At 41.2% G+C, this 27,915-nt stretch overlaps 1 protein-coding gene across 1 annotated transcript; it reads left to right on the top strand.

Moving 5' to 3' along the window:
- Positions 1 to 104: 104 nt before the first annotated feature.
- LOC149835773 (glutamate receptor 3.3-like) lies at positions 105 to 27,054 on the top strand. Its single transcript, XM_090010658.1, has 6 exons — positions 105 to 954; positions 1,535 to 2,880; positions 2,971 to 3,248; positions 25,808 to 25,839; positions 25,924 to 26,327; positions 26,416 to 27,054. The coding sequence occupies exons 1-6, from the start codon at positions 690 to 692 to the stop codon at positions 26,764 to 26,766; spliced, it is 2,676 nt and encodes an 891-aa protein (XP_089866784.1). The 5' UTR covers positions 105 to 689; the 3' UTR covers positions 26,767 to 27,054.
- Positions 27,055 to 27,915: the final 861 nt, after the last annotated feature.

Raw genomic sequence — 27,915 nt, 5'->3', positions numbered from 1 at the left:
AGCGTTTACAACCACAAAACCAGTATCAATTCCTGCTCAATCAGGCTTCAAGAAAATCCGTATATATACTCATATATATATATATATATAGTTATTGTATAAGCAAGCTCAGCAAAAAGCAAGTACCCAATGAAATCCGACTCCCACACTGTAGCAAGAGAATAAGTTTGATCCATTTCATGCAAATTTAGCACACCCACCTGCTACTTTTGATATTCATATCCACGGTCTTCCTTTGCTCTTTATCCTGATAACTGATATCTGTGTTGAAGCATTTGCCTCTCTCTCTCTCTCTCTCTCTCTCTCTCGAGCTTTCCCTTTGTATCAGCATCAACCCTGACGCTTCAACAAAGGGAAGTTGGTATCATCCCATTCCATTGCTGTTTCTTTCCGATTGATGATTAAGACTTGAAGGGATCAGTTCTTGACTCCTTTTGGTTGCCAAAATTGAATTTGTGATTTTCATGCTGTTGGTGTTTGTAACTGTGAGTTAGAAACCACCTTGTGATTTTCATGTTGGTGGCGTTTGTAATAGTGTGTTAGAACACACATGTTGTTGGTGTTTGTAATAGTGTGTTAGAACACACATGTTGTGATCTTCATGTTGTTGGTGTTTGTATTAGTTTTCAGAACTTTTCATTTCAATTCATATAGAACATTACCCTCTCTTTTTTGGGTTTGTGGGCACCATGATCCGTGTTTTGTTATTTGTGATTATGGTCTGTTGTAATGGAGTTTTTGGAGATGGGCCTAGTCGAAATGTTTCGTCGAGGCCATCTGTGGTGAATGTAGGAGCTATTTTCACTTTCGATTCTGCTATAGGAAGTGCTGCTAAGATTGCAATTAAGGCTGCAGAAGCAGATGTGAATGCTAATTCCAGCGTTCTTGGTGGAACTACGCTGAATATTACCATGATGGATTCCAACGCCAGTGGATTTCTTGGCATTGTTGAAGGTATGTTAGACTTCTTCATTAAATTCATTATGCTTCTGCCTTTTTAGTAACTCAAACTGACCATTCTGGTAATTTCCTTCAAAAACATCAAGCTGCCGGTTCAGATCTTTGTAGAATGCACTTATCTAGTTTAATTTCAATCGTTTAACTTGTAAATGATGAATTTAAGCTTGCACGTGTGTGTGTTGATGCGCTTAGTTTAGCGTTTCTTTTTTACTGTGTTATGCTTCTGCTTTTCTGGTAATTTCCTTCAAAAACATCAAGCTGCCAATTCAAATCTTTGTAAAATGCACTTGTTTAGTTTAATTTCAATTGTTCAACTTGTAAGTGATAAATTTAACCTTGTTTCTGTGTGTGTGCATGTGTGTTTTGATGAGTTAGTCTAATGTTTCTCTCTTTTACTGTGTCATGTTTCTGCTTTTCTAGTATTTTCCTTCAAAATCATCAAGCTGCCCATTCAGATCTTTGTAAAATGCAATTATTTAGTTTAATTTCAATTGTTCAACCTTGTTTGTTTGTGTGTGTATGCTTTATTGTGTTTAACCTGATATTTTTTTGTCAAAATTACTTGTCAACACAGCTTTACAGTTTATGGAGAAGGATACCGTAGCAATAATCGGTCCACAGTCCTCTGTGATTGCTCATGCGATATCACATGTTGCTAATGAACTCCAAGTTCCTCTTCTTTCTTTTGCTGCCACGGATCCAACTCTTTCTTCGCTCCAATACCCATTTTTCATTAGGACAACCCAGAGCGATTTGTATCAAATGTCTGCAATCGCTGCTATGATTGACTATTTCCGCTGGAAAGAGGTAATTGCGCTTTTCGTTGATGATGATTATGGAAGGAATGGAGTTTCTGCTTTAGATGATAAACTTGACGAGCGACGGTGTAGGATTTCTTACAAAGCTGCATTGCGACCTGAAATGACTAGAAGTGACGTCACCGACATGTTGGTTAGCTTGGCTTTAATGGAATCAAGGGTTATTGTTGTCCATGTCAATGATCCTAAGTCAGGTCTTCTGATTTTCTCTGTTGCTGAACATCTTGAAATGATAACTAATGGATATGTATGGATGACTACTGATTGGCTCTCTTCTTATCTAGACACCTATCCTGACAGTTCTGGCAACATGAGATCACTTCAAGGAGTTCTCATGATGCGACAGCATGTACCTGATTCAGATCAGAAGAAGGATTTTAGGTCTAGGTGGGATAATTTGGTTAAGAAAGAGGGACTTGACACTTTGGGATTGAATACTTATGGTCTATATGCGTATGATACTGTATGGTTAATAGCACATACAGTTAAAGCTTTTCTTGATGGGGGAGGTGCTATTTCTTTCTCTGATGATCCAAAATTGCACGATATAACAGGTAGCAGTATGAACCTTGAAGCATTGAGTGTGTTCAATGGGGGACAGCAGTTGCTGAGAAGAGTACTGCAAGCAAATTTTACAGGTGTAACTGGTCAGATTCGGTTTGATTCAGATAGATACTTGATCCATCCTGCATATGATATAATTAATGTTGTAGGAACCGGGTTTAGAACAATTGGTTATTGGTCCAACTATTCTGGTTTATCAGTGGAGCCCCCAGAAAGCCTTTACTCTAATCCACCAAATATTTCAAACGAGCAACTTCATAGTATTATCTGGCCCGGGGAGACAACAACAAGGCCCCGTGGGTGGGTTTTTCCGAATAGTGGGAAGCAGTTGAGGATAGGTGTCCCTAGGAGGGCAAGTTTTAAGGAATTTGTCTCACTGGTTAATGGAACTGATCATGTAATGAAGGGTTTCTCTACAGATGTATTTACTGCTGCAGTAAACTTGTTACCTTATGCTGTTCCTTTTGAATTCTTACCGTTTGGGGATGGAGATTCAAATCCAAGTTACACTGAGCTTGTACACAGGGTTCAAACAGGAGTGAGTGAATAAATAAAAGCCTTTTCATTGCAAGTTGAATGTTATTTATCTCAATCATTTTCATTTGCTCTGTTTTTCTTGGTTTGGCAGTTTTTTGATGCGGCAGTTGGAGACATTGCCATCATTACCAACAGAACAAAGATTGTAGACTTTACACAGCCTTATGCTGCATCTGGGCTTGTTGTGGTAGCTCCCACCAAAAAGATGAAATCAGGTGCTTGGGCATTCCTGAGGCCCTTTACTATAAAGATGTGGTGTGCAACCGCAGCATTTTTTCTTGTAATGGGATTGGTTGTATGGACTCTTGAACATCGGGTGAATGATGAGTTTCGTGGCCCACCAAGACGTCAAATTGTCACAGTTCTTTGGTAGGTTTTTGGAAGTTCACACTTGAAATACTATCCATATTGACATTTTTACTCGCAATGTTTTGATCAATGTTCCTCTGACCTCAGTTATTTTATTTAGACAATTGTGCTTGAAGCAATAGTCATGCTTAAAAGTGGCTGATAACTGACCTCAGTACTGCTTCATTAACTTGCACACATCTGAGTAAATTAGCTTGAGTCCTTGTGAATGCTAACTTCACCAATAAGTTATATTTTGATAATGATTGAAAAATAATTCAATCATTAGCAGTTCTTGTCACTTATGCTTCAAAATACTATCAAAAGAACACATTTCCTTTTGTTTAATTTTGTGAATCACAGCTGCATACTCACACACACATGCATGTGAGTTGATGTTTTATACACTTGATTGGACAATTCTATCTTTACATATTATTACTTTGCGTCAAAAGTTTGGGAGAAAATCTTTCATGATTTAATTATTAAAAATATTTTTCTGTTATGGGCACCTTTCACAACACTGGGACAAATATGGATCTAGGTTTGACTTTTATATAAATCGCTATATTTGGAGTAAAATTAAGGCCTATAACTGGAAAAAATATGATGTGATATTACATTTAAGCCCCTACTCTTCTCTTTCTCTATTCCCTCTCTTCTCCTAATCTTGGTTTTCCTCTTATTCTTCTTTATCTCCCTTAGATCCTTGTCCTGTCTACCTAAATTAGATCTGGTTTGATCAGATCTGATCCTTAATACCTTTTTCTCCAAATCAGATCAATAAGATCTTATCGATCTCTTTCTCATTGTCTTCTTTTACTCCGTGCAATATATGTGAAACCTATACCAGATCAATCAGATCTGGCCCGATCTTTTTGTTGCCTTTCTCTTCTTCTCTCTATCAGTTTTGATATCTACCTCAACTTTGATTCCTTGCTGATCTTATTTATCTTATTGCAGATTTGGCACAATTAGATCTGATTTGTTTCTTGTCGGTTCTGTTCTAGTTTGCGATAAATCTTGATCTATTCTTATGGTATCCTCTATACTTCTTTACCCTATCACATGAATCATATCTTTATCAACATGAATCTTTGCAACCTTTCTCCATTCATTGTAACGCTTCAAAATTTTAACCCTAAAATTTCAGGGTTTTTTTTCTTTTTAAAACAACGTAAACAACTTTTTTCTTTGAGTTAAACATTTTGGGCGGGTTATAGTATAATCAATTATCATAACTGAATTAAAATGTGAACATTAAGATTTAATTCAGTTTCAATAATTTAAAATACATATCAGAGTATTTTGATAACAATAATTATTTTTTTAAAACTATTCCCGGAAAAGGAAAAAACTGGCTCTCGACACCGCCTAAGAACTCCGCATCCGCTCTGCAGTTGCTCATCATAATCTACCTGAAACCTCATAAAACGGGTCAGACTCATGAAAGCCTGGTAGAAAATAACATACTTCCAATAAATGCACGATATCAGAATACATTCAAATACAATCTCATATATCAATAATGTAACACATATTTTGGTAGGCAATAAACATAAAATCATGCTAGCAAGTCAATTTAATGTACATTCATTTATGCTAAGATTTGCATCAATACAATAAATTATGTACATGCATGAACATATACAATATGCATGAACTTATCATTTCAATGTTGTGAGTCTTTCATGCATGAATAATTTCTTATCTTCACTTATTGTTCTTTTGCTTAAATTATGCATGCCATGTTCTATCTATATGCAATTCATAATTTGGTTTCACTTGCCAATATATATCTGTGGGTACAAAACAGACTCTCCCGGATGGAGGTACGATTCAGGTTTGTATTTTCAAACAATTGTATTTTATTAACCTACATGACGCCCCAATTGTACATACTCCGAAGAGGGAATATAATTTTATAAAGAGAGTTTTCAACTTCTGCAACCCGGTATATCAGATTTTTCTCATGAGTCTTACCTACCATACTACAGACAAATCGTGATAGTTTCTTCGGTTACGGGTCCTGTGGATGGGGGACAAAAACAACCTTTCGTGCTAAGTCAATATTCTACAGAACCATCAATATCAAGCTTACTCTTTCAATAAGCTACAAGAGAATTAATTTTATTTTTGATTTCTTAATTAAATCTCTTGTTAATAGTGATTTTGGAAAACCCACCAAAAATTACAGGAACTGAATTTAACTCTTAAAATTTTACTTGGATTGCCCCATCATCTTAGGAACATAGTCCAAGAAACAGAATTGCAAAATTCATTGTAATACAACAACAACAACAACAACAACTACGCCTTCATCCCAAAACAATTGGGGTCGGCGATATGAACCAACAAAGAAAATCATTATGGGTCTTCCACATGAATCCTTCTCCTCCATTCATTTCTATCCAATGCCATGTCTTCGGTGAGGTTCAAAGCATTCATATCCTTTCTTATCACCTCCATAAAATAATTAAATTTCATAATTGAATCAATAACTCAATTGTTCAATTAAATAGTCATTCAGATAATAAAAAAGTATTGAAATTTAAATAAAACAGGAAGTTCTTGGGATCATTGAATACATCAGTGTGCACAACCCCCTCCAGCATATTGCATTCGCTCTAGTTTTCATATATCACCTGAAAAACATTTTATTTTGGAAGAATGAGACTTTTAAAAGTCTCAATAAAATTCACACAGCTAATGCAGGATACAACACATAAATTTTTCATAAGCTACCGATAAGGCAGAAATAAGATTTTTGCAAGCTATTCATGCATCCATAATTCATAAGCAAGTATGAAATGACAATCTTAAGCATTTAACATCAAACCATATGAAAGCATGCTATATGTCAATAAGCAGGAATTTATCAACTTTTAAGAGCAAGAATAATATGCGATAAAGTAAAGTGATCTAGTAATTTATGTTTCACTTGATTACTCGGTCTACCTGGGTATGACGTAGATCAACACCGAAAATAGGCGGACTAGCTCGATGTTTATTATGCTATGTATTTTATTATTCCCGAGTAACCTCTTGAGTCGTACTCCCCAAGGACAGGAGCCCAGACCGTGAGAGAAAATGGCTGCTCTAAGAGAATTCTACTCAGGGGAGTGATGTCACGCCACATGATGATCATGATCACTCACTTCTAAAGTACACTAGGATCTACCCACCTAGGATAAGGTAGCAGTCTTAGTCTTCCTAAATTCTCTGGGTTGAGGGACTGGCGAAGCATTGCTCCTTGCAGGCTAAAAAATATAAGGCCCAGAGAGTTTCATACCGCCTACCCTCTCTAAGGTAGGTCAATTCCAGTAATCTGGTTCAACATACCTTGTTAAAACAAAGCATACCCGGAAAGGGCAACTACAGAGTTATCTTTAAGTTAGGCCATAGGTAAAATAAATGCAACTACTATTTAGGCTAGTGCATTGCCATCTCATTGTTCCCTCTTATGGAACTTTAATTTTTTTTCAAATTCCTCAAGCACACCAAGTGCCCATCAAACCCTGTGAGATTTTTATCATCTTTCATGCATATTAAAATACCGCATATCAAAGCATAACATGCATTCTTACAATAAGGAATCATATCAACATGCTAATTTGCCATTAATACATGCAATATTACATCATTTCAAATATTCAGACGAAGGCATAATAGCACAAATACAACATTTTGCATCTGCATATATGGCCAATATGCAACAACATTAACATGTTCATATTCATCTTTCACATGCTTTGCATTTACAACTATGCCCAAAACCAGTTATCATAAAGTCTCATGATCAAACTGCCATAATTAAACAAATTCACAAATTTCAATCGCAACCTATGTAAGAGTAATCAATCTCACCATTATCCCTATCACAAATATTTATATCAGATCTAACATGATTCAAAAATTGAGTTTATGAAAATTTTAAAGAAAATGTCAAAACATAATTAAAGACATAGACCAGACTTTCCCGATAAGAGCTCCTATAAACCCTCACCGAGCAAATCGATATGTCTACAATTAATATCTTGACCTTTCAGTTCTCAACTCATATCAAACCTAAATACAATATCTATGGTAGTATGCACATAAAATATCTCATTACAACTGGCCCGTAACTAAAAACACATAAGTCTTCTTCCCCGATTCGGGCCCCCATAAGCCCAAACCGAAAGGGGCTCATATGTTTCTAATTACGTTTAGTTGTACTCATGAATAAACAAGATGAATACACATGACTTAACTCCATTCATGCTGTAAAAACATGTAAACAAATTATATCTTATTGAAGTATGCCTTTAAAACCAATTAGGATAATTTATTTGCAAAACAATGTGAATCGAGTCTTATCTTACGCATACAATTTACATAAACCTTTATTCAGATCTTCTCACATGTCAAATACATTTTTTTTGATGCAATATAATTAATACACACTAATAATGTGCAATACGTGTTAAAAATATATTAAACCCCTAGATCTCTAACATGTTACTAATCAAATACAAGCATAAGTTTTCAGGATAAATTTGGATCTCTGTTGACCCGTTTTTATAAATTCTGTAAAGAATAACAAAGCTCATATAAATTCATGATATTTTTACCATAGTTACCTGTACCTCTAAAAAACACAACCCAACAAACAGATCTCAAAAATAATACGTACAGAAATAATTAAAAATCCTTTATAGAACCTTGTTCTGATAAAGTTTCGATCCAAAATCTGTAATCTTCAATATTTTTATCAAATTAACGGATTTCTTGAAATTTATATACAATATTTTTGTCAAAACCCTTTTTACACGGTCTGTTATTATGTGTTAAGATTCACCCAAAATTTTTATAAAATATTTGGAGTCATTTTTCAAAGGCGTTTACCTATTTTATCACAGATGGGTCGAAAATATCGTGTAACCAGAGCCAGAAACTAGGGATCTATTAAAACGGACATATCTTCATTAATACATATCCAAAACGAATGAAATAAGATTCTAAATTCAAGATCACGAGGTGTAGATCACCGTGGTGAATTTATTTGGATTTTTTAGACTGATATTCATAAAGATATCGATTTATTTTCAAAACTGGTCGAAAATAAAATATTAGGCAACACAGATTTTGGTTTCTCAGAAAACGTTTTTGTAAAAACCCTTCTTTAAGGCCATAAAACCTTTAGAATCTCATTGTTTTTTATTTGATCAGACTTATTATGAGTTAACACATGAATAACATCAGAAAAATCACATTATGATTGAATCTAATACATAAATACAATGAAACTCTAATTATGCCTGTTTCTCAAAATCGTTTTTAGGAAAAAATCATGATTTACCTTTTTCGAACCCAAGAAATGATTTCTTCAACCAAGAAAATGTGTAAAACAAATCAAGAACATGATCACATGCTGCTGGAAACAAAATAATCTAATCATGTATGCTCTAAGTGTGTAAAAAGCATCGGCTACGTAATTCTTACTTGTCAAACGATAGATTTTTGAGGTAGAACAAGGGAAATAAGTGATCCGACTTCTATTCCACCACCACCACCAATCGAATAAGTGCAAGTTTAATGGTTGTACAAGAGTTCCCCAGAGCTCCTAGACGTTTTGGAGGAGAGAAAAAACTAAAAAACTAAAGGAAAAAGAAGAGAGAGAGAGAACTAACCTTGTTAATCATTCTCATGAGGGCCTCTATTTATAGATGGGCTTAGACAAGAGTTTCATCTCTAATATAAGAAGTTAATATTTATTAATCTCTTTTATTAATAAAATAAAAAATAAATTATGGGTCCTAATTCATTAAATTTCGAAATTACTTAAGCTAAAGAAGAAAAGTGAGAACTTCTTACCCTGGCTTGGGCTCTAGTGACATGGTAACCTTTCAGGAGGCCTAATACCCAAAGACTCAACAAAATTTGATATTTAAATAGTCAATTTGATAGCCCTTAAAACGTAAAACGTCACGGTGGTCTTGGATTTAATCGTACATACACGGATTGACAAAAAAATTTAGTCGATGTCAAAAAACGTTAATTTTTTACTTATAATTAGGCATGAATTTCAGTCGATGATAAAACGATCAAATCAACACCAATTTGGGCATGTAGATAGTCGATTTTGATGCCCTCAAAATGAGGAACATCGATGTTAAATTTGATTCAATAGGTGAGTCACTGATCGGCCGAAATTTTGTCGAAACAATAATGATGTTGTTTGTAGAGTCTGATGTTATTGGTCCAATCCAATGAGATTAGATCCAAATTCAAAATCCATAGTCTAAAATCATTTACTTTCTTGTTTGGTCCATATATTTTCGCTTTTTCAATTATTCTTGAAATAAGCTTCATAATTGGAGATAAAGGTTCGAAATCAAGAAAATCGAGAATTCACGATTATAGTCATGAATGCACCGATAATTCATCATTTATTCATTTTAATTATCAAGGAAAAATCTCGGGTTTTACACGAAGCACATGGAGATTGATTGCTACCTACTAAGTTTGAGAGGAATTTCTCAAAAGCACTATTGAGCTACCCTATGTAACATCATAATACCAAATTGCCTTCTTCACCAAAGTGTTGCTATCGTCTCGTTTTTCTTTTGTCCTTAGCAAACATTCGGTTATTTTACCTTCAGTTTGAGGAGGTGTTATATATATAATTGCATATGTTTTAGATTGTATTTAGGTTAAAATACATATATTTTCTTTTTATTATTTTTCGTAGAATGAAATGCCCATTAGGGACATTTCAGTCTTTTTTCTTCTAGTCGTTAGGCTAGCTAACCGTTAGATTTTCTAGCCATTAGCTAGGCCTAACAGCTAGCTCAACTAGCCATTAATTCTCTCTAATGGCTAGTTGAGCCTCCTTTGGCTCCTTCTCTTCATGTATATATAGGGGATTTCTCTCCCCATTCAGTTATGCTTCTCTTAAGCAGTTCTTATTAATAATTTTTTTTTTTAATTCTCGTGTGTTCCTTTTAGTGGCCTTTGTGCTTTGCCCATGGTGGCTCTTGTGATCTCGTGAACTCTTTTATGTTTTCCCTTAGTGGCTTTTATATTTTTTCATGTTCTTGATTTCATTACAAAGGGGTACAAAGGTTACAGATGTTGGAATCCAGTCAAAAGATGTATAACAGTGTCTCACCATATGGTATTTGATGAAAGGAGTTTCAATATTGCTGAAAATATCACACAAGAAGAGCCTCAAAAAAATGACCAGTTAGAAGTTGTGGATGACATAGATCATTGGATGAGCACGTCATTGATACAAGGGATAACTGGCCCATGTCTGATCCATGGGCATGAACATGCAACAGAACAAAGCAACTCAGATGTACAGCTGAATGTTGCCTCATTAGCAAATGGTGGTATTCATCATACTGTTGAAGCAAGAAAAGAGATTTAGGACAGAGTTTGTGGACAAGTATATCATAGGAGAAAAGTAGGAGATGCTAGAACAAAAGATGCTTCCGATAATTCACAAGGCACACAATGCAATCCAACCGCTAAATGTTCCACAAAAAAAGAAGAATAGCAAGAAGCTAATAATACTAGTCATGAAGTTATTCAACCGATACAGCTAATTGTTCAAAGATCTAGTAGAGAGAAACATCCCATTAAAAGATGGGTTTCATATAACACCTTTACCACAAAATACCAAGTATTCTTCATTGCTGTCCAATGAGATCAAGAACCAACTAGTTATCTTCATGCCAACAAAACCTATAGATGGGTGGAAGCGATGAATGAGGAGATAAGTGCCCTGTATGTTTGTAATACTTGGGGCATAATGGATAGACCTTACAATAAAAATGTTGTAAGTTGCAAATGGGTCTATAAAATTAGGCACAAAGTTGATGGGAACACTGAAAGATACAAGGCATGATTGGTGGCAAAGGGGTATACTCAAGAATACAGCTTCTATTACGATGAGACTTTTAGCCCAGTTATCAAGATGGAAACAATTCGGCTGCTATTATCTTTAGCCATGATACATGATTGGCAGTTGTCCCAAATGGATGTTAAAAATGTGTTCATATGTGGTGTATCGGTTGAATATGCAGAAGGAGAGCTTGCCAAAAAGGTGTATAGGTTAAAGAGAACTTTGTATCAATTGAAACAAACATCAAGAACTTGGTTTCAAAGGTTTTCTGATGAGATAAGAAGCTATGGATTTCAGAGAAGCCAAATTGATTACTCTTTATTTGTATTGGAGATCACGGGATAACTATACTGCTGATATATGTTGTCGATATTGTGATAACTGACACTTGTTTGAATCATACAAATCAGCTAGAGGTATATCCAAGGAAAGTTTCAAATGAAAGATCTAGGAGCGTTGAAATATTTTCTAGGTGTGGAAGTGGATAGGAATAAATAGAGAATGCTTTTATCACTATTGAATAAAACCAAAATGAAGGATTGTCGACTGGTTTCTACTAGTGTGCCTTTGAATCAAAGTCCGAAAGCAGAAGAAGTTTATAAGCACCCGAGAACATACAAGAGCATTGTAGGTGCATTGCAGTATTTGACTTTCACTCGCCTAGACATTTCGTGTGCAATTAATCAAGTATCACAATTCATGCACGACCAAAGAGAAGGGCACATGGAGGCAATGCTTTTTGTTATATTTCAAAGGTATATTAAATGATGGGCTCAGGTATAAAAGGTGACGTGATAGTCCTTTAATTATTATTGGCTATAGTGATGCAGACCGGGGAGAAGGCCCAAGCAAGTGAAGATCAATATCTAGCATTTGTGTTTCTCTTATAGGAAATTTAATATATTAGAGTAGCGAAAAGCAACGAACTGTAGCAAGGTTGAGCACAGATCCATGACATCCTTAGTTGTAGAAGTAACTTGGATATGTCATTTACTTTTTATACTGGACCAAAGTATCAATTGGCCGATTATTTTATTGCAGCATTCAAATTGCCTAGAGGATCAAGAAATAGAGGCTCGCTTTATAGGCTAAAAAAAAACAAGTGGTAGACAAAGGGCTCACCAAGGCATGATTCTGGTTTCTAAAAGGCAAGCTATCCATGATCAGAAGAACATGCACAACTTGATGGAGGCTGTTAGGAATATGAATATGTATGTGTTAAGGGAGGCTATTTGTAAATTTATTATTCTATTTGTATTGTATTGTACTGTATTGCATTGTAGTGTAAAGTGGGTATTTTGGTAAAATACCAAAATCCTATGTGATCCCAGCATTGTATAAATATATATGAAAGAGTGGCCAACCCCTCTATGAAGAGAAATCTAACTGGAGATCGGCCTTTATTCATCCTCTCCTTCCTTTGTCTTGTGATATTCAAGGCTATCTTTCAACTAAGGGGTGTTTGAATGCCTAGAATCTCCCTAGAGATCTAAGGACACACAGATCAAGGCATGACTATAAAAACCACTAAAAAAATGTATCGGACCCGGGTCGGGTCGGGTCCGGACCCGACCCGGGCCCGTCATCGATAGGGTTTTAATAACCCGACTCGAGAAGGGGATTTTTGAGAAAACCCCCCTTCCCGAGCGCCGCAACCCTTTCCCCCCTTCGTTTTCGGGTGGATTAGAGAAACCCACCGGGGTTCCCCCTTCCATCACCCCCTGAGGCCTTTAAGAACCCTGCAGGAGGGCAAGGGGAGGCACACAACTCTTCGCTCCCCTTGCGCTGACTCTCCTCCTTCCCTGCGCACGCTACCGACCTCCTCCTTCCCTGCGCACGCCACCAGCGCCGCCGTCGCTGCGACCCACGCCGACGCCGGCCACCGCTGTCGATCTTCTCCCAGGTACGCCGTCGCCACCCTCCCTCCTCCTCCCTCTTCTCCTCTCTGTCACCTCGTCGGGAGGTCGACAGGCGGCGCACAACCCCTGCCGCGTCCTCCCGCCTCTCCTGTGCCCATCAGAGGGTCGACAGGGAGCCCCCTCATGCCCCTGTCACTTTTTCCCCCTTTCTCTTGGGGCTGTCAAAGAGCCGGCAGGGGTCCAGTCACCCCCGCGGCACCTTTTTTTTTCCTTCTTTGTTTTGGTGTCGCCGTGACTCGGTCAGGCAGGGGCCGAGACCCCTGCCATCCCTTATTTCGTTAGGCAGGAGCTGAGGCTCCTGCCATTCCCTATTTATACGAGCAGGGGCCAAGGCCCCTGCCGTTTATAATTATGCCAGGCAGGGGCCGAGACCCCTGCCATTTCTTGTTCGCCATGCAAGGGGCCGAAGCCCTTGCCGTTCTCTGTTCCGCCTGGCAGGGGCTGAAGCCCCTATTTTTTTTCTATTAATTTAGTTGGCAGGGGCCGAGCCCCCTGCCATTCAGTGTTGGCAAGCAAGGGGCCGAGGCCCTGCCACCTTATCGCCATCGGCAGGGGCTAGACCCCTGTCGTCTCGTGTCTGTCGGCAGGGGCTCAGCCCCTGCCGATTCGATGTTGCCGGCAGGGGCTCAGCCCCTGCCACTTTGATGTTGCCGGCAGGGGCTCAACCCCTGCCACTTTCATGTTGTCGGCAGGGGCTCAGCCCCTGCCACTTTGTTGTTGCCGGCAGGGGCTCAGCCCCTGCCACTTTGTTATTGCCGGCAGGGGCTCAGCCCCTGCCACTTTGTTGTTGTCGGCAGGGGCTCAGCCCCTGTCGCTTCATTGCTTTCGGCAGCGGCTGACCCCCCCTGCCGCCTCGGTGTTTTCGACAGAGGGCTCAGCCTCTGTCGCCCCGCTGTTGTCAGCAGGCAGGGGCTCGCCCCCTGTCGCTTTTCTGATTTCGGCCAGCAGGGGCACACTCCTGCTGCCTCTCTCTTTTTCGATCGACAGGCCTGACTTTCTATTCTTCGTATGATAATTAACGTAGCTCTGAATACTCACACTTTTGCAGACTTCGCATCGAACCCCGCTCTGGCTCCGCTACCTGAGCCTCGTATCATCTACACTCGTAGACGCACGCAGCTGCACGACATCCCGAGTTAGGGGAAATTCGCACAAGGATTTTGGATGAATAAAATAAAATAAGACTCCTGAGATAAAATAGTTATTTCACATACCTGCTTATCTGAAGAAGTATTTAATTTCTGAATTGCTAGTTAGTGTTTTACTCGTTCTGATTTCTTTTGAAACTACATGTTTAGGGTAAACTCTATGGGTAGACTCATTCTAGAGAGAATCAAGTAGTTTAATTGGTATACCTGTTTACCTGTAGGACTTCTTGACTTGTGATTGTCTGTCCTGCATGCTTATCCTTTTGAAATTTCATACTTAATGAATAGACTCATTTCTGGAGAGAAACCCACTGCAATTACTATTATAACTGAACCTTAAGGCAGGTATGGTATAAATTTGACGAGAGGTCATGGAGTACCTTGAAGTGGGAACTCAATACTTTATTGATATACATGAGATAATGTCGGCCTCCACAGGCCAGTTGCTCAAAGAGCAATACATGTCATGTATGAACCAAAACAATAATAAAACATTATGTTGCCCTCTCATCGTAGTTGTACCTGTAGGAAGGTACGATCGTACTTTTGGACAAGTACGTCCCATGTGGGTTACGATGGTTGGATGATGAGGTTGTAGCAACCTCGATGCGTGCTTTTAGCACAATGCTGAGATCACATAAATGGTGATCATTCGCCTTCACAGGCAAGATGCTCGAGTGGGTCTAATAGACCAGAGCATGTAAGATGGGGCGGCGGTTAAGAAACCCCCGTCGTACCCATTCGACCTTCACGGTTCATCAAGGGAGAGGATGGATGGTACAAAAACTCCGATGGACAGGTTGTTAACAACCACCCCACGGGCAAAAGACTCAGCTTCCCCAGTCATCGGATTTAGGGGAATTGAGATTACCATAAATTATCCTAGGTGGTAACTCCCAGGTACTTCTGCCGAAGTTGGATGCATCCATGGGCCACGAATGCCTTTGGGGATTTACTCTCTTGGTCACTGACCGTCCCCTTAGGAGCGGACTCAGTCAGCCATCCGGGTTATTGAAAACACCTGACATAATAAACCCCCGGATCGGTCTCGGTTGTTTCTACGTTTCGCGTCTGTGCGTACCCACAGGCCAATTAATATCAGAACTTAAAGAATATCTTTTTGAATAGTTGTAGATGATTGAGACTTACACTGCTTGAAAAGCTTCAACTAACAGCTCTTTGTACATATTACACTTGTTAGAATAGATTACAATTGTATTGATTGTTTAAATATCATAACTGCTTATCTCATAAATGTCCTGCTTTATTTTCATTCTACTTATTTGTTCGTGCACCTACTGGTTTGTTATGAAACTAACCCATTTCATGGGCAGGTGAGGAGTAGGACTTCCCAGGCGGCCGATGACGTGGTGCAATAGGGATCAAGATTTATCTTCTTTCTGCTGGCGGATTGGCTCTGAGTCTTTTTGAGTTTTCTTTAGATTATTAAACTTTGGAAAAATGCTCATTTTGTAATAAATTGCAGATTTTTAATCTATTGCCTTATTTCCTCAATTCCTTTAAGTTGTTGTTCATGTGAATGATGGTTTTTCAGCTAACGTACCCAGGATTGTTGACTTGTGCTCCTTTCTAAATGTCTTCCGCTGTCGTTTTTTTTAAAGTTAAAACTTTAAATCTTTGAAAGGTTTTTCGATAATGTTTTCGAAATCACAAGTCGAAATTTTGGGGCGTTACAACTTGGTATCAGAGCCAGATCAGAAAGAGGTGAATCTTGACCATTGAGCATCCCATCACGCGGTAAGTAAGTCTTTGATATTTTATAGCATGTTTAGACTAAATTGTATTCTTGTTTCTATTCCTAGTATGGTCCAAAAAATGGATTTAATTGCTGGTTCTAGTGGTAGTCACGGTAGGGGCACGCGTAGGCTGCGTGGCCGTTCTGTAAAGGGGAGGGGCAGGCAGAGGACGTTCAGGGCCGGTTACTGGGCTAACCGCCCTCCTTTACCCACCTTTACGGATGAGCAAGGCTTCCCACTACCACTCGCCTACCAAATACCGTTGGCAGCAACATGGGCTGAGGTGTATGCTCGAGTAGGTGGTTTCGCGCCTTCGCACGTTCTGGTGCACCAGTAGGCACCACAAGAATCATCAGGAAATTATGTTCCCCCTGAGTTAGCGGAGGAGTGCGTATTCTGTAGAGAATCAGGGCACACCATGGATGCCTGCCTCCGTAAGGCCGAGAACGATGGCATGATCGCAAGTTTGACTGCAGGCGAGCAACCACCACTTCCAGCAGACCCAGTGGGCGGTGTATCACCCACATACATGCCGGCGACTGATTCTTCAAGTTATAGTCTTGGCTCACCGGAATATGCTCTGGCAACGCCCCTCTACGGGCAGGAGGCTTCTTATGGGGAGCCACCTCCTTTCACCCCTAAGCGCAGATTCAGGCGTACAGGCAATAGAAGGTAATATCTTAGGCAGTACTTTAGCCGTCCCTAAGGGGAGGTAGCACCTACCAAGTTTTGTCGGAGTCTGTGAACCCTCTTATCATAGTGGAATAGAACTTTTTGCTTATGTACCAGCATTGCTGAATTCAAAATAAATGACTTTCGTAATGAAGATCTATAGTTTTGCCTATGCTTCCATACCTAGGTCTTCTTGTGCTTCTTCAGTATTTTTGACTCTTAACTTTGGTTGCTTTTTAAGGATGGCGGGAAACTCAAGCAACAGCATGGCTGATGAGTTGCGTGAGCAGAGGGGATTCATGATGGATACCCTCAACTCCTTGGCTGAGGCAATTCGTAACCAGGGTCGCACTCAGCAGGATTCAGGTTCTCTTGTGGGGAGCACACCAACCGCCACATATGAAAAATTTCTTAAGCTTGACCCTCCTACCTTCTCTGGCAAGGTTGACCCTGACTTGGCAGAGAGTTGGGTCAAAGAGGTGGAACGGGTGTTCCAAGTGTTGTCCGTCCCTGACGATAAGAAGACGATGTTTGGGTCCTTTCGATTAAAGGACGACGCTCACGAGTGGTGAGACACTACCCGGGAAGTGCAGTTTCCAGGCGCGGAGGTGATTCCTTGGGAGGCCTTCCGGAGGGCTTTTCTCGGAAACTATTTCCCTCCTCATGCGAGGAAAAAGAAGGTGGAATTTCTAGAGCTGTGCCAAGGCAGCTTAAGTCTGAATGAATATATCGCCAAATTTCAACGGTTGGAGCGCTACTGTCCTCACCTATTCGAGGATGATCATGAGCAGGCTGGAAAGTTCATTCGTGGACTGAAGAAAGGACTCAGGCATAGGGTTCTCACCAGCATGCCCGCGACTTTTTCCGCGGCGGTAGCAGCAGCCACCCTACTGAACGAGGATTAGGAGCGTTCAAAAAGTGTGCAAGCCAAAAAGTCACCCGCGTCAGGTGGTGATCAAAAGAAGACCTATCCCGGCGGCCCAGGGCAGCGACCACCATTACAAGTGAAGACTGAGGGAGGGAAAAAGCAGTTCCCTCCGGCAAAGCGCCAACGACAGCAGGGCCATCCACCACCCAGGCAGCCGTCTGGAGATAACTGCCCCAGGTGCAAGAGGACTCACGAAGGACAACTTTGTCCGCGGGACACCGGCGGATGCCTGTACTGTGGCAAGATGGGCCACTTCATTCGTGACTGCCGAAAGAAAGCAGCTGATGACCTCAAACGAACCCGCAATGTATCTCAGCCTCCTCGACCACCTCATCATCATCAGCGAGCGCAACCAAGCAGTGTCAAGGAGGCGGGTCGAGTTTATGCAGCCATGGTCGAACAACTGACAAAAGGAAATCTCGTTCAAGGTACCATTCTTGTTGCTGGTCAAGCAGCTTTTGCACTCTTTGATTGTGGTGTCACACACTCGTTTGTTTCAGAAAAATTCGTAGAGCAGTTGCATATAACTGTAAAACCTCTTGACAATGCTTTAGACGTGTATAACCCCTTTGGGAAGAACACAGTTTGCACCACTTATATACCTGAATTGGACGTAGTCGTGGCAGAGCGGCACTTGCCTGCTCGTGCCATCCTGCTTGAGATGACAGAATTTGACGTCATCCTAGGCATGGATTGGTTACACAAGTATCATGCCAAGATATTTTGCCGTGATGGCAAAATCGTTTTATCACCTCCAAGCTCTCTGAGAGTAGAATTCAGAATTCCTAGACCTATTCGAGCAAGCCGGATGATCTCGGCGCTTAAAGCGCAGAACTTCTTGCGGAAAGGATGCACTGCCTTTTTGGTGAGTGTTATCCAATCGGATCCAATGCCTATCCCCATCAGTGAGTTGGATGTCGTTCGCAATTATCCCGACGTATTCCCTAAAGAGCTATCGAGACTTCCGCCGTCTCGTGAGGTAGAATTCAATATTGAATTGCTATCAGGTACGACACCAATCTCTAAAGCACCTTACAGGATGGCGCCAGCTGAGCTTGAAGAGCTCAAGAAGCAGTTGCAGGAGTTATTGGATCAAAGATTCATTCACCCCAGCGTATCTCCTTGGGGAGCTCCTGTGCTTTTCGTGAAGAAGAAGGACGGGACCTTGCGTTTGTGCATCGACTATCGAATGCTCAACCAGGCCATGATAAAAAACAAGTATCCATTGTCGCGTATCGAAGACTTGTTCGATCAGTTACAGAAGGCTAAAATTTTCTCGAAAATCGACCTTAGGTCTGGATACCATCAACTCAGAATTAGGAATGATGATATTCCTAAGACTGCTTTTCGGACGAGATACGGACATTACGAGTTCACAGTCATGCCGTTCGGACTGACCAATGCCCCAACAACTTTCATGGACTTAATGAATAGGGTGTTCAAGCCATTTTTGGACACCTTCGTGATCGTGTTCATCGACGACATCTTGGTGTACTCAGAAAGTCGAGAGCAACATCGAGAACACCTAACCATCGTGTTGGAGACCCTGCGAAAGGAACGTTTGTATGCCAAGTTCTCTAAATGTGAATTCTGGCTCGAGGAAGTCATGTTTCTGGGACACATTATTTCTAAGAAAGGATTTTCCGTGGACCCTGCAAAGGTTGAGGCTGTACTTAGTTGGCAACAACCAAAGAACGCACATGATATCAGAAGTTTTCTTAGACTAGCGGGTTACTACAGAAGATTCATTCAGGATTTTTCTAAAATTGTGTTACCCCTGACGAAGTTACTGAAGAAAGAGGCTAAATTCTTATGGGACGAGAAGTGCGAGGCGAGTTTTTAGTTATTGAAGGAGCGACTTACCAGTGCTCCTATTTTGACCTTACCTTCTGGTAAAGGCGGATTCGTAATTTATACTGATGCCTTTGGGTCAGGCCTAGGGGCTGTGCTGATGCAGAATGGGAAAGTGATCGCTTACGCTTCTCGGCAACTTAAAATTCATGAGAAGAACTACCCAACTCACGATTTAGAGTTAGCTGCGGTGGTGTTCGCACTGAAGATATGGTGACACTACTTGTATGGGAAGAAATTTGAGGCATTCACCGATCATAAGAGCCTTAAGTATCTATTCTCGCAGAAAGAATTGAACATGAGACAACGGCATTGGCTTGAATTCCTCAAGGATTACGACTTCACCCTCTCCTACCACCCAGAAAAGGCGAACGTAGTGGCTGACGCCCTCAACCGCAAAGCACCGGAAGTTTCGATTAATGCCTTATTTGCTGGATGGAGGTTGGTCGAAGACCTAGCCTCTTGGGAACCTTTCGCTATCACTCAAGGTTCAATCGGTTTATCCCACCTTGTTGCTCAACCTGAGCTACTAGTGAGGATCATCAATGGACAGAAAACAGATGCACGCTACGAGAAGTTGAAGGCTCAAGCGATACTGGAAGATACACCTTTTAGTTTGGAGGAGGATGAAAGTATATGGTTGAAGGAGCGCCTTTGGGTTCCTGACGACCCGGTCCTTCGAGATGAAATTCTTACGGAAGCCCACAAGTCTAGATACACCATTCACCCTGGCGGCACGAAGATGTTCAAGGACCTACAACGCAGTTATTAATGGAACGGTATGAAGCGAGACGTGGCTGAGTATGTCTCGAAGTGTTTAACGTGTCAGCAAATCAAGATCGAGCACCAGAGACCCGGTGGGGTCATGCAGCAGATAGAGATCCCTCTTCTATGGTGACATCTTCGCACTTCCATAGAGGGTCATGCAGTCAAACTTGCGATCATGCCATCGTTCTCGACCTTACGGAGGCAGGCATCCATGGTGTGCCCTGATTCTCCACAGAATACGCACTCCTCCGCTAACTCAGGGGGAACATAATTTCCTGATGATTCTTGTGGTGCCTACTGGTGCACCAGAACGTGCGAAGGCGCGAAACCACTTACTCGAGCATACACCTCAGCCCATGTTGCTGCCAACGGTATTTGGTAGGCGAGTGGTAGTGGGAAGCCTTGCTCATCCGTAAAGGTGGGTAAAGGAGGGCGGTTAGCCTAGTAACCGGCCCTGAACGTCCTCTGCCTGCCCCTCCCCTTTACAGAACGGCCACGCAGCCTACGCATGCCCCTACCGTGACTACCACTAGAACCAGCAATTAAATCCATTTTTTGGACCATACTAGGAATAGAAACAAGAATACAATTTAGTCTAAGCATGCTATAAAATATCAAAGACTTACTTACCGCGTGATGGGATGCTCAATGGTCAAGATTCACCTCTTTCTGATCTGGCTCTGATACCAAGTTGTAACGCCCCAAAATTTCGACTTGTGATTTCGAAAACATTATCGAAAAACCTTTCAAAGATTTAAAGTTTTAACTTTAAAAAAAACGACAGCGGAAGACATTTAGAAAGGAGCACAAGTCAACAATCCTGGGTACGTTAGCTGAAAAACCATCATTCACATGAACAACAACTTAAAGGAATTGAGGAAATAAGGCAATAGATTAAAAATCTGCAATTTATTACAAAATGAGCATTTTTCCAAAGTTTAATAATCTAAAGAAAACTCAAAAAGACTCAGAGCCAATCCGCCAGCAGAAAGAAGATAAATCTTGATCCCTATTGCACCACGTCATCGGCCGCCTGGGAAGTCCTACTCCTCACCTGCCCATGAAATGGGTTAGTTTCATAACAAACCAGTAGGTGCACGAACAAATAAGTAGAATGAAAATAAAGCAGGACATTTATGAGATAAGCAGTTATGATATTTAAACAATCAATACAATTGTAATCTATTCTAACAAGTGTAATATGTACAAAGAGCTGTTAGTTGAAGCTTTTCAAGCAGTGTAAGTCTCAATCATCTACAACTATTCAAAAAGATATTCTTTAAGTTCTGATATTAATTGGCCTGTGGGTACGCACAGACGCGAAACGTAGAAACAACCGAGACCGATCCGGGGGTTTATTATGTCAGGTGTTTTCAATAACCCGGATGGCTGACTGAGTCCGCTCCTAAGGGGACGGTCAGTGACCAAGAGAGTAAATCCCCAAAGGCATTCGTGGCCCATGGATGCATCCAACTTCGGCAGAAGTACCTGGGAGTTACCACCTAGGATAATTTATGGTAATCTCAATTCCCCTAAATCCGATGACTGGGGAAGCTGAGTCTTTTGCCCGTGGGGTGGTTGTTAACAACCTGTCCATCGGAGTTTTTGTACCATCCATCCTCTCCCTTGATGAACCGTGAAGGTCGAATGGGTACGACGGGGGTTTCTTAACCGCCGCCCCATCTTACATGCTCTGGTCTATTAGACCCACTCGAGCATCTTGCCTGTGAAGGCGAATGATCACCATTTATGTGATCTCAGCATTGTGCTAAAAGCACGCATCGAGGTTGCTACAACCTCATCATCCAACCATCGTAACCCACATGGGACGTACTTGTCCAAAAGTACGATCGTACCTTCCTACAGGTACAACTACGATGAGAGGGCAACATAATGTTTTATTATTGTTTTGGTTCATACATGACATGTATTGCTCTTTGAGCAACTGGCCTGTGGAGGCCGACATTATCTCATGTATATCAATAAAGTATTGAGTTCCCACTTCAAGGTACTCCATGACCTCTCGTCAAATTTATACCATACCTGCCTTAAGGTTCAGTTATAATAGTAATTGCAGTGGGTTTCTCTCCAGAAATGAGTCTATTCATTAAGTATGAAATTTCAAAAGGATAAGCATGCAGGACAGACAATCACAAGTCAAGAAGTCCTACAGGTAAACAGGTATACCAATTAAACTACTTGATTCTCTCTAGAATGAGTCTACCCATAGAGTTTACCCTAAACATGTAGTTTCAAAAGAAATCAGAACGAGTAAAACACTAACTAGCAATTCAGAAATTAAATACTTCTTCAGATAAGCAGGTATGTGAAATAACTATTTTATCTCAGGAGTCTTATTTTATTTTATTCATCCAAAATCCTTGTGCGAATTTCCCCTAACTCGGGATGTCGTGCAGCTGCGTGCGTCTACGAGTGTAGATGATACGAGGCTCAGGTAGCGGAGCCAGAGCGGGGTTCGATGCGAAGTCTGCAAAAGTGTGAGTATTCAGAGCTACGTTAATTATCATACGAAGAATAGAAAGTCAGGCCTGTCGATCAAAAAAGAGAGAGGCAACAGGAGTGTGCCCCTGCTGGCCGAAATCAGAAAAGCGACAGGGGGCGAGCCCCTGCCTGCTGACAACAGCGGGGCGACAGAGGCTGAGCCCTCTGTTGAAAACACCGAGGCGGCAGGGGGGGTCAGCTGCTGCCGAAAGCAACGAAGCGACAGGGGCTGAGCCCCTGCCGACAATAACAAAGTGGCAGGGGCTGAGCCCCTGCCGGCAACAACAAAGTGGCAGGGACTGAGCCTCTGCCGACAACATGAAAGTGGCAGGGGTTGAGCCCCTGCCGGCAACATCGAATCGGCAGGGGTTGAGCCCCTGCCGACAGACACGAGACGACAGGGGTCTAGCCCCTGCCGATGGCGATAAGGTGGCAGGGCCTCGGCCCCTTGCTTGCCAACACTGAATGGCAGGGGGCTCGGCCCCTGCCAACTAAATTAATAGAAAAAAAATAGGGGCTTCAGCCCCTGCCAGGCGGAACAGAGAACGGCAAGGGCTTCGGCCCCTTGCATGGCAAACAAGAAATGGCAGGGGTCTCGGCCTTGCCTGGCATAATTATAAATGGCAGGGGCCTTGGCCCCTGCTCGTATAAAAAGGGAATGGCAAGGGCCTCAGCTCCTGCCTAACGAAATAAGGGATGGCAGGGGCCTCGGCCTCTTGCCTGAAGAGCCAACGAATGGCAGGGGTCTCGGCCCCTGCCTGACCGAGTCACGACGACACCAAAACAAAGAAGGGAAAAAGAAGGTGCCGCAGGGGTGATTGGACCTCTGTCGGCTCTTCGACAGCCCCAAGAGAAAGGGGGAAAAAGTGACAGGGGCATGAGGGCTCCCTGTCGACCCTCCAATGGGCACAGGAGAGGTGGGAGGGCGCGGCAGGGGCTGTGCGCCGCTTGTCGACCTCCCGACGAGGTGACAGAGAGGAGAAGAGGGAAGAGGAGGGGGGGGGGGGTGGCGACGGCGTACCTGGGAGAAGATCGATGGCGTGGGTCGCAGCGACGGCGGCGCTGGTGGCGTGCGCAGGGAAGGAGGAGAGTCGGCGCAAGGGGAGCGAAGAGCTGTGTGCCTCCCCTTGCCCTCCTGCAGGGTTCTTAAAGGCCTCAGGGGGGCGATGGAAGGGGAAACCCCGGTGGGTTTCCCTAATCCACCCAAAAACGAAGGGGGAAAGGGTTGCGGCGCTCGGGAAGGGGGTTTTCTCAAAAATCCCCTTCTCGAGTCGGGTTATTAAAACCCTATCGATGACGGGCCCGGGTCGGGTCCGGACCCGACCCGGCCCGGGTCCGTTACATTTTTTTGTGGTTTTTACAGACCTTCACGAGACCGATGAGGATATTGATGTTCTAGCACTTCTCTTTCTTTAGACTAGGCTTTGAAATGCGAGGTTCTGAGGGTATGTACACTTAAAGAAAGCAAATAGGTATCTACTGAACATAGTGAAAAGCTTGGCAGTCCAGAACAACCACAAAGAGCCATTTAGTCGGCAGCACTTTCTGCCCACTGCTAAAAACAACCTTCAGCAGCTGTTTGACCACCACTAAAGGTCATTTTTCCCCTTTTCTTATAGATGGTTCACATGTATCAACTATCAACACTCACTCTCACATACACATGCAAGTGCACACACACACACACACACAAAGAGATCAATCCTAACCAGATCTGAAAGGCATATTTTCAGGTACTAAAATAAATTATGTTTAATTAAGATAACTCAGAATCTTACAATTGGCATAGTTTGTGAGCTTAACATCAAGCTTGAGTTCAAGAAATGGTGATGATGGATCCTAGTGATACGTATGATGTATGTGAGATAATGCAATCATATATGTGGATATGTATGAATGACCAATTGTGTGCATAAACAATCTATATAAATTTATACAGCCACAATACATAAAAGGGAATGTCCCAAAGTTTTGTTTTTGGGCTAAAGCTGTTTTCATGTCATGTCTGGATGTTGTACTGTCTACTTCTCATGGCTGTCTGATTGTAACAATTTGTCTGTTGCTCATGGCTGTTTGACATGGCATTTTCTCTGTTTGTAAGAAACCGTTAGAACTAAGGGATGAGATTTCATTAGGTCCATATTTAGGATGAGGAACCATCGTTCTCTTTCAGTTGCAAGTTTTTTGGTTTCTTCTTTGTTCAATACAAGCATTTTCTCTTCAACTGTTCTGGTGTTAAATTGAAGATTGTATAAAAAGTCAGTTTTTCAGTATTTGCTGCTGCTGTGCTTCAACTGGAAAATAATACATAAATTTACACATACTCGTGTTCTAGTTTTTTTATCACAGGCCCTTGTCTATAAACGTGTACCAAAGGTATATTCTCCTATTCAAGTTCAATGAGTCCTTGCATCATCATCATCACTAAGCACTGGTGGCAAAGTTGGTTAGCACTTGGGTCTCCTGGCTATGAGTAATATTATTTGCATGGGTCAATCACCCTAAAAAATAGGAAACAGCTGTGGGCAGTGAATGCTGGGCCTGACAACCTATCTGCAAGACTTTACACATGCCCATATGAGCCTGGAAAAGATCTCATGTGGACACCTCATGCCCCCCATCCATGGGCCTTTCCCTCATCATCCCTACAGCGTCATCCTTAACTGCACGCACCTCTCTCTCTCTCTAAGCATAGATTTGAAGATTTATCACTATGGAATTATAACAAAAATCTACCAGTGTTGACCTGGCAAACATATTTTGCCTATATTCTGTTAGAGGGCATTATTAAATTGGTTCATTTACCAGTTGTGGCTGAGACTTATGCACAATATCTGAATGAAAAATGGAAAAAGAAAGTATGTGACTCTGTGATTGACTTAGAATGAAAAGGAAAAAAAAAAGGAAAAATTCTCACAGGCTGGTTTGTATCCAAAACATGGCCCAAATTACTCTCGAGCAGTTTACCAAAATGGAGTGATCAATGAAAACCTTGACTGTTTTGGTTCAGATGGCTTTGTCTGCTCAATCCTTTAGTTTAATCGTTTGCAATCAATAATTCTAGAGCTTTTTCTGGTGTTCCTTTATTCTTTGCAATCAATAATTCTGGAGCTTCTTATTTGCTGGTGTTCTTTTGTTTTGCAGGTTTAGTTTCTCAACAATGTTTTCCACTCACCGTAAGTGTATATGTGCTGGTTATCATTTCTTTGATCTCTTAAACAAAGTGTTCTCAATAAGTTGTTTCCCTATTAATTATGCAGGAGAGAGTACAGTGAGTACTCTTGGACGCTTTGTGCTTGTAATCTTGCTCTTTGTGGTCCTCATAGTTAAGTCAAACTACACAGCAAACTTGACGTCGATACTTACAGTGCAGCAGCTTTGTTCGCCAATCACGGGAATTGAAAGTTTGTTAACAAGCCATGATCCAATTGGATACCAAGTAGGTTCTTTTGCTGAGAACTATCTGATAGAACTAGGTGTACCAAAGTCTAGGCTGATTGCACTTGGTTCACCAGAAGCCTATGCAACAGCCTTGGATCAAGGTCCAGCCAATGGGGGTGTCATTGCTGTGGTTGATGAGCGTCCATATGTCGAACTTTTTCTTTCAAAGCACTGCAAGTTTTCCATTCGAGGGAAGGAGTTTACTAAGAGCGGTTGGGGTTTCGTAAGTATATTTGGACAAATCAATTAGTTCTGATGGTTCAAATCCTCTGCATTGTTGGCATATTAACATATTTTTCATCTGATAGCAGGCATTCTCCCGGGATTCTCCCTTAGCAGATGACTTGTCAACTGCCATATTAACGTTATCAGAGATTGGTGATCTCCAAAGGATCCATGACAAATGGCTGACAAATGCTGGTTGCAGCTCAGGGAGCACTGATGTCAGCTCAAATCAGCTTGATCTCAACAGCTTCTGGGGTCTATTTTTGATATGTGGGATTGCATCAGTTGTTGCACTCTCTATATTCTTCTGGCGCATGGCAATTATGTTTACCGGACAATCGTCCGCTCCAGATGTGTGCACGACAGCTGAAGGTAGCTCCTGGTCGAGACGTCTGCAGAGGTTTTTTTCATTTGTTGATGAGAAGGAAGATGTATAAAAGGGCAGGTCCGGCAGAAAACAAGCAGAGGGATCATCAGGGAATGGCATTGCATGTGACCGTGCATGGCATTGCATGTGACCGTGCATGAGTCACTGGTTTTTTCAGTCGAAGATTTGCTAGGAATGTAGAAAATTTCTTGTATCAAAAGATTCACAGATACTTTGAATGGAAACTTACACACACATTGGATGTTTCTGCTGTGATACTGAACCACCACAAAGTAGGGTGGTAGACACACGATTTACATAGATCTATTCTCCAAAATCAAATCTAGCCTTTGTATCATGTTTAGCATATTCTATTTACTATTTTCTTGTGTTAAGACTCCAACATGATGTTCTGTACCATTTTTAAACCACCCTTATCTTCATGCGTTGTGAGCCATTGATTTTTGAAAAAACTATGTTAAACACGTGCGATTAGATATACCATTTGGTGTCTAGATTCATACAAACTAATGTGTATCACCATATGGAATCATGGTACAGAACAACCATATATTCTCCCATATATATATATATATATATACATATATATATATATATATATATATATATATATATATATATATATATATATATATATATATATATATATATATACACAAAAAGTGGTTGCATACCACTTTTCTAGCCTACCGCCAGCCTAGCATGAGGGGACAAGTGTTTTTAAGTTGTTTTCATGGATTTGTTCAGCATGGTCGATTTATTAGGAAACAACACTTGGATCATGTTTTTTTTTTAAGAAGTCATAATATTTTTAGCCTTGATATTTATGAAAATCTTAGATCATTAATTTTTAAACCTTATAAAAACCTACCTGCTTGTCGGAATCGAACAACCAAGAGTCGATTCCTATGAAATCAAAAGCCTGGTAGGCTAGCTGTAGGACCTTCTCTCTCTCTCTCTCTCTCTCTCTCTCTCTCTCTATATATATATATATATATATATATATATATATATATAGTAGTGTGTAGCTGTGCAATTCATAGGAGCGCAACTCAGAGTGGAGTTTTGCTAGGCGTCATATCCATGGACGCTCAGCCATTTTCCCGCAAAAAACTAATGACCTTTTGTGACTCATGGAAACTACCACTAAAGGGGTTTTTGATGTTTCAATATGTGCGTGTTCGCAGGAGGTAGATCA

The sequence above is a fragment of the Nuphar pumila genome, chromosome 6 (genome assembly GCF_984573655.1).
Source record: "Nuphar pumila chromosome 6, dmNupPumi1.hap1.1, whole genome shotgun sequence".
In the NCBI taxonomy this organism is placed as follows: Eukaryota; Viridiplantae; Streptophyta; class Magnoliopsida; order Nymphaeales; family Nymphaeaceae; genus Nuphar; species Nuphar pumila.
This window is presented reverse-complemented; position numbering and strand designations above follow the sequence as displayed.

What these genes read in the sequence shown, in the direction of transcription:
- LOC149835773 (XM_090010658.1), top strand. Translation starts at nt 690, where the DNA reads ATGATCCGTGTTTTGTTATTTGTGATTATGGTCTGTTGTAATGGAGTT. An exon ending in AACAATGTTTTCCACTCACC is followed by an intron (nt 25,840 to 25,923) that starts GTAAGTGTATAT and finishes TTAATTATGCAG; the next exon opens with GAGAGAGTACAGTGAGTACT. An exon ending in CTAAGAGCGGTTGGGGTTTC is followed by an intron (nt 26,328 to 26,415) that starts GTAAGTATATTT and finishes ATCTGATAGCAG; the next exon opens with GCATTCTCCCGGGATTCTCC.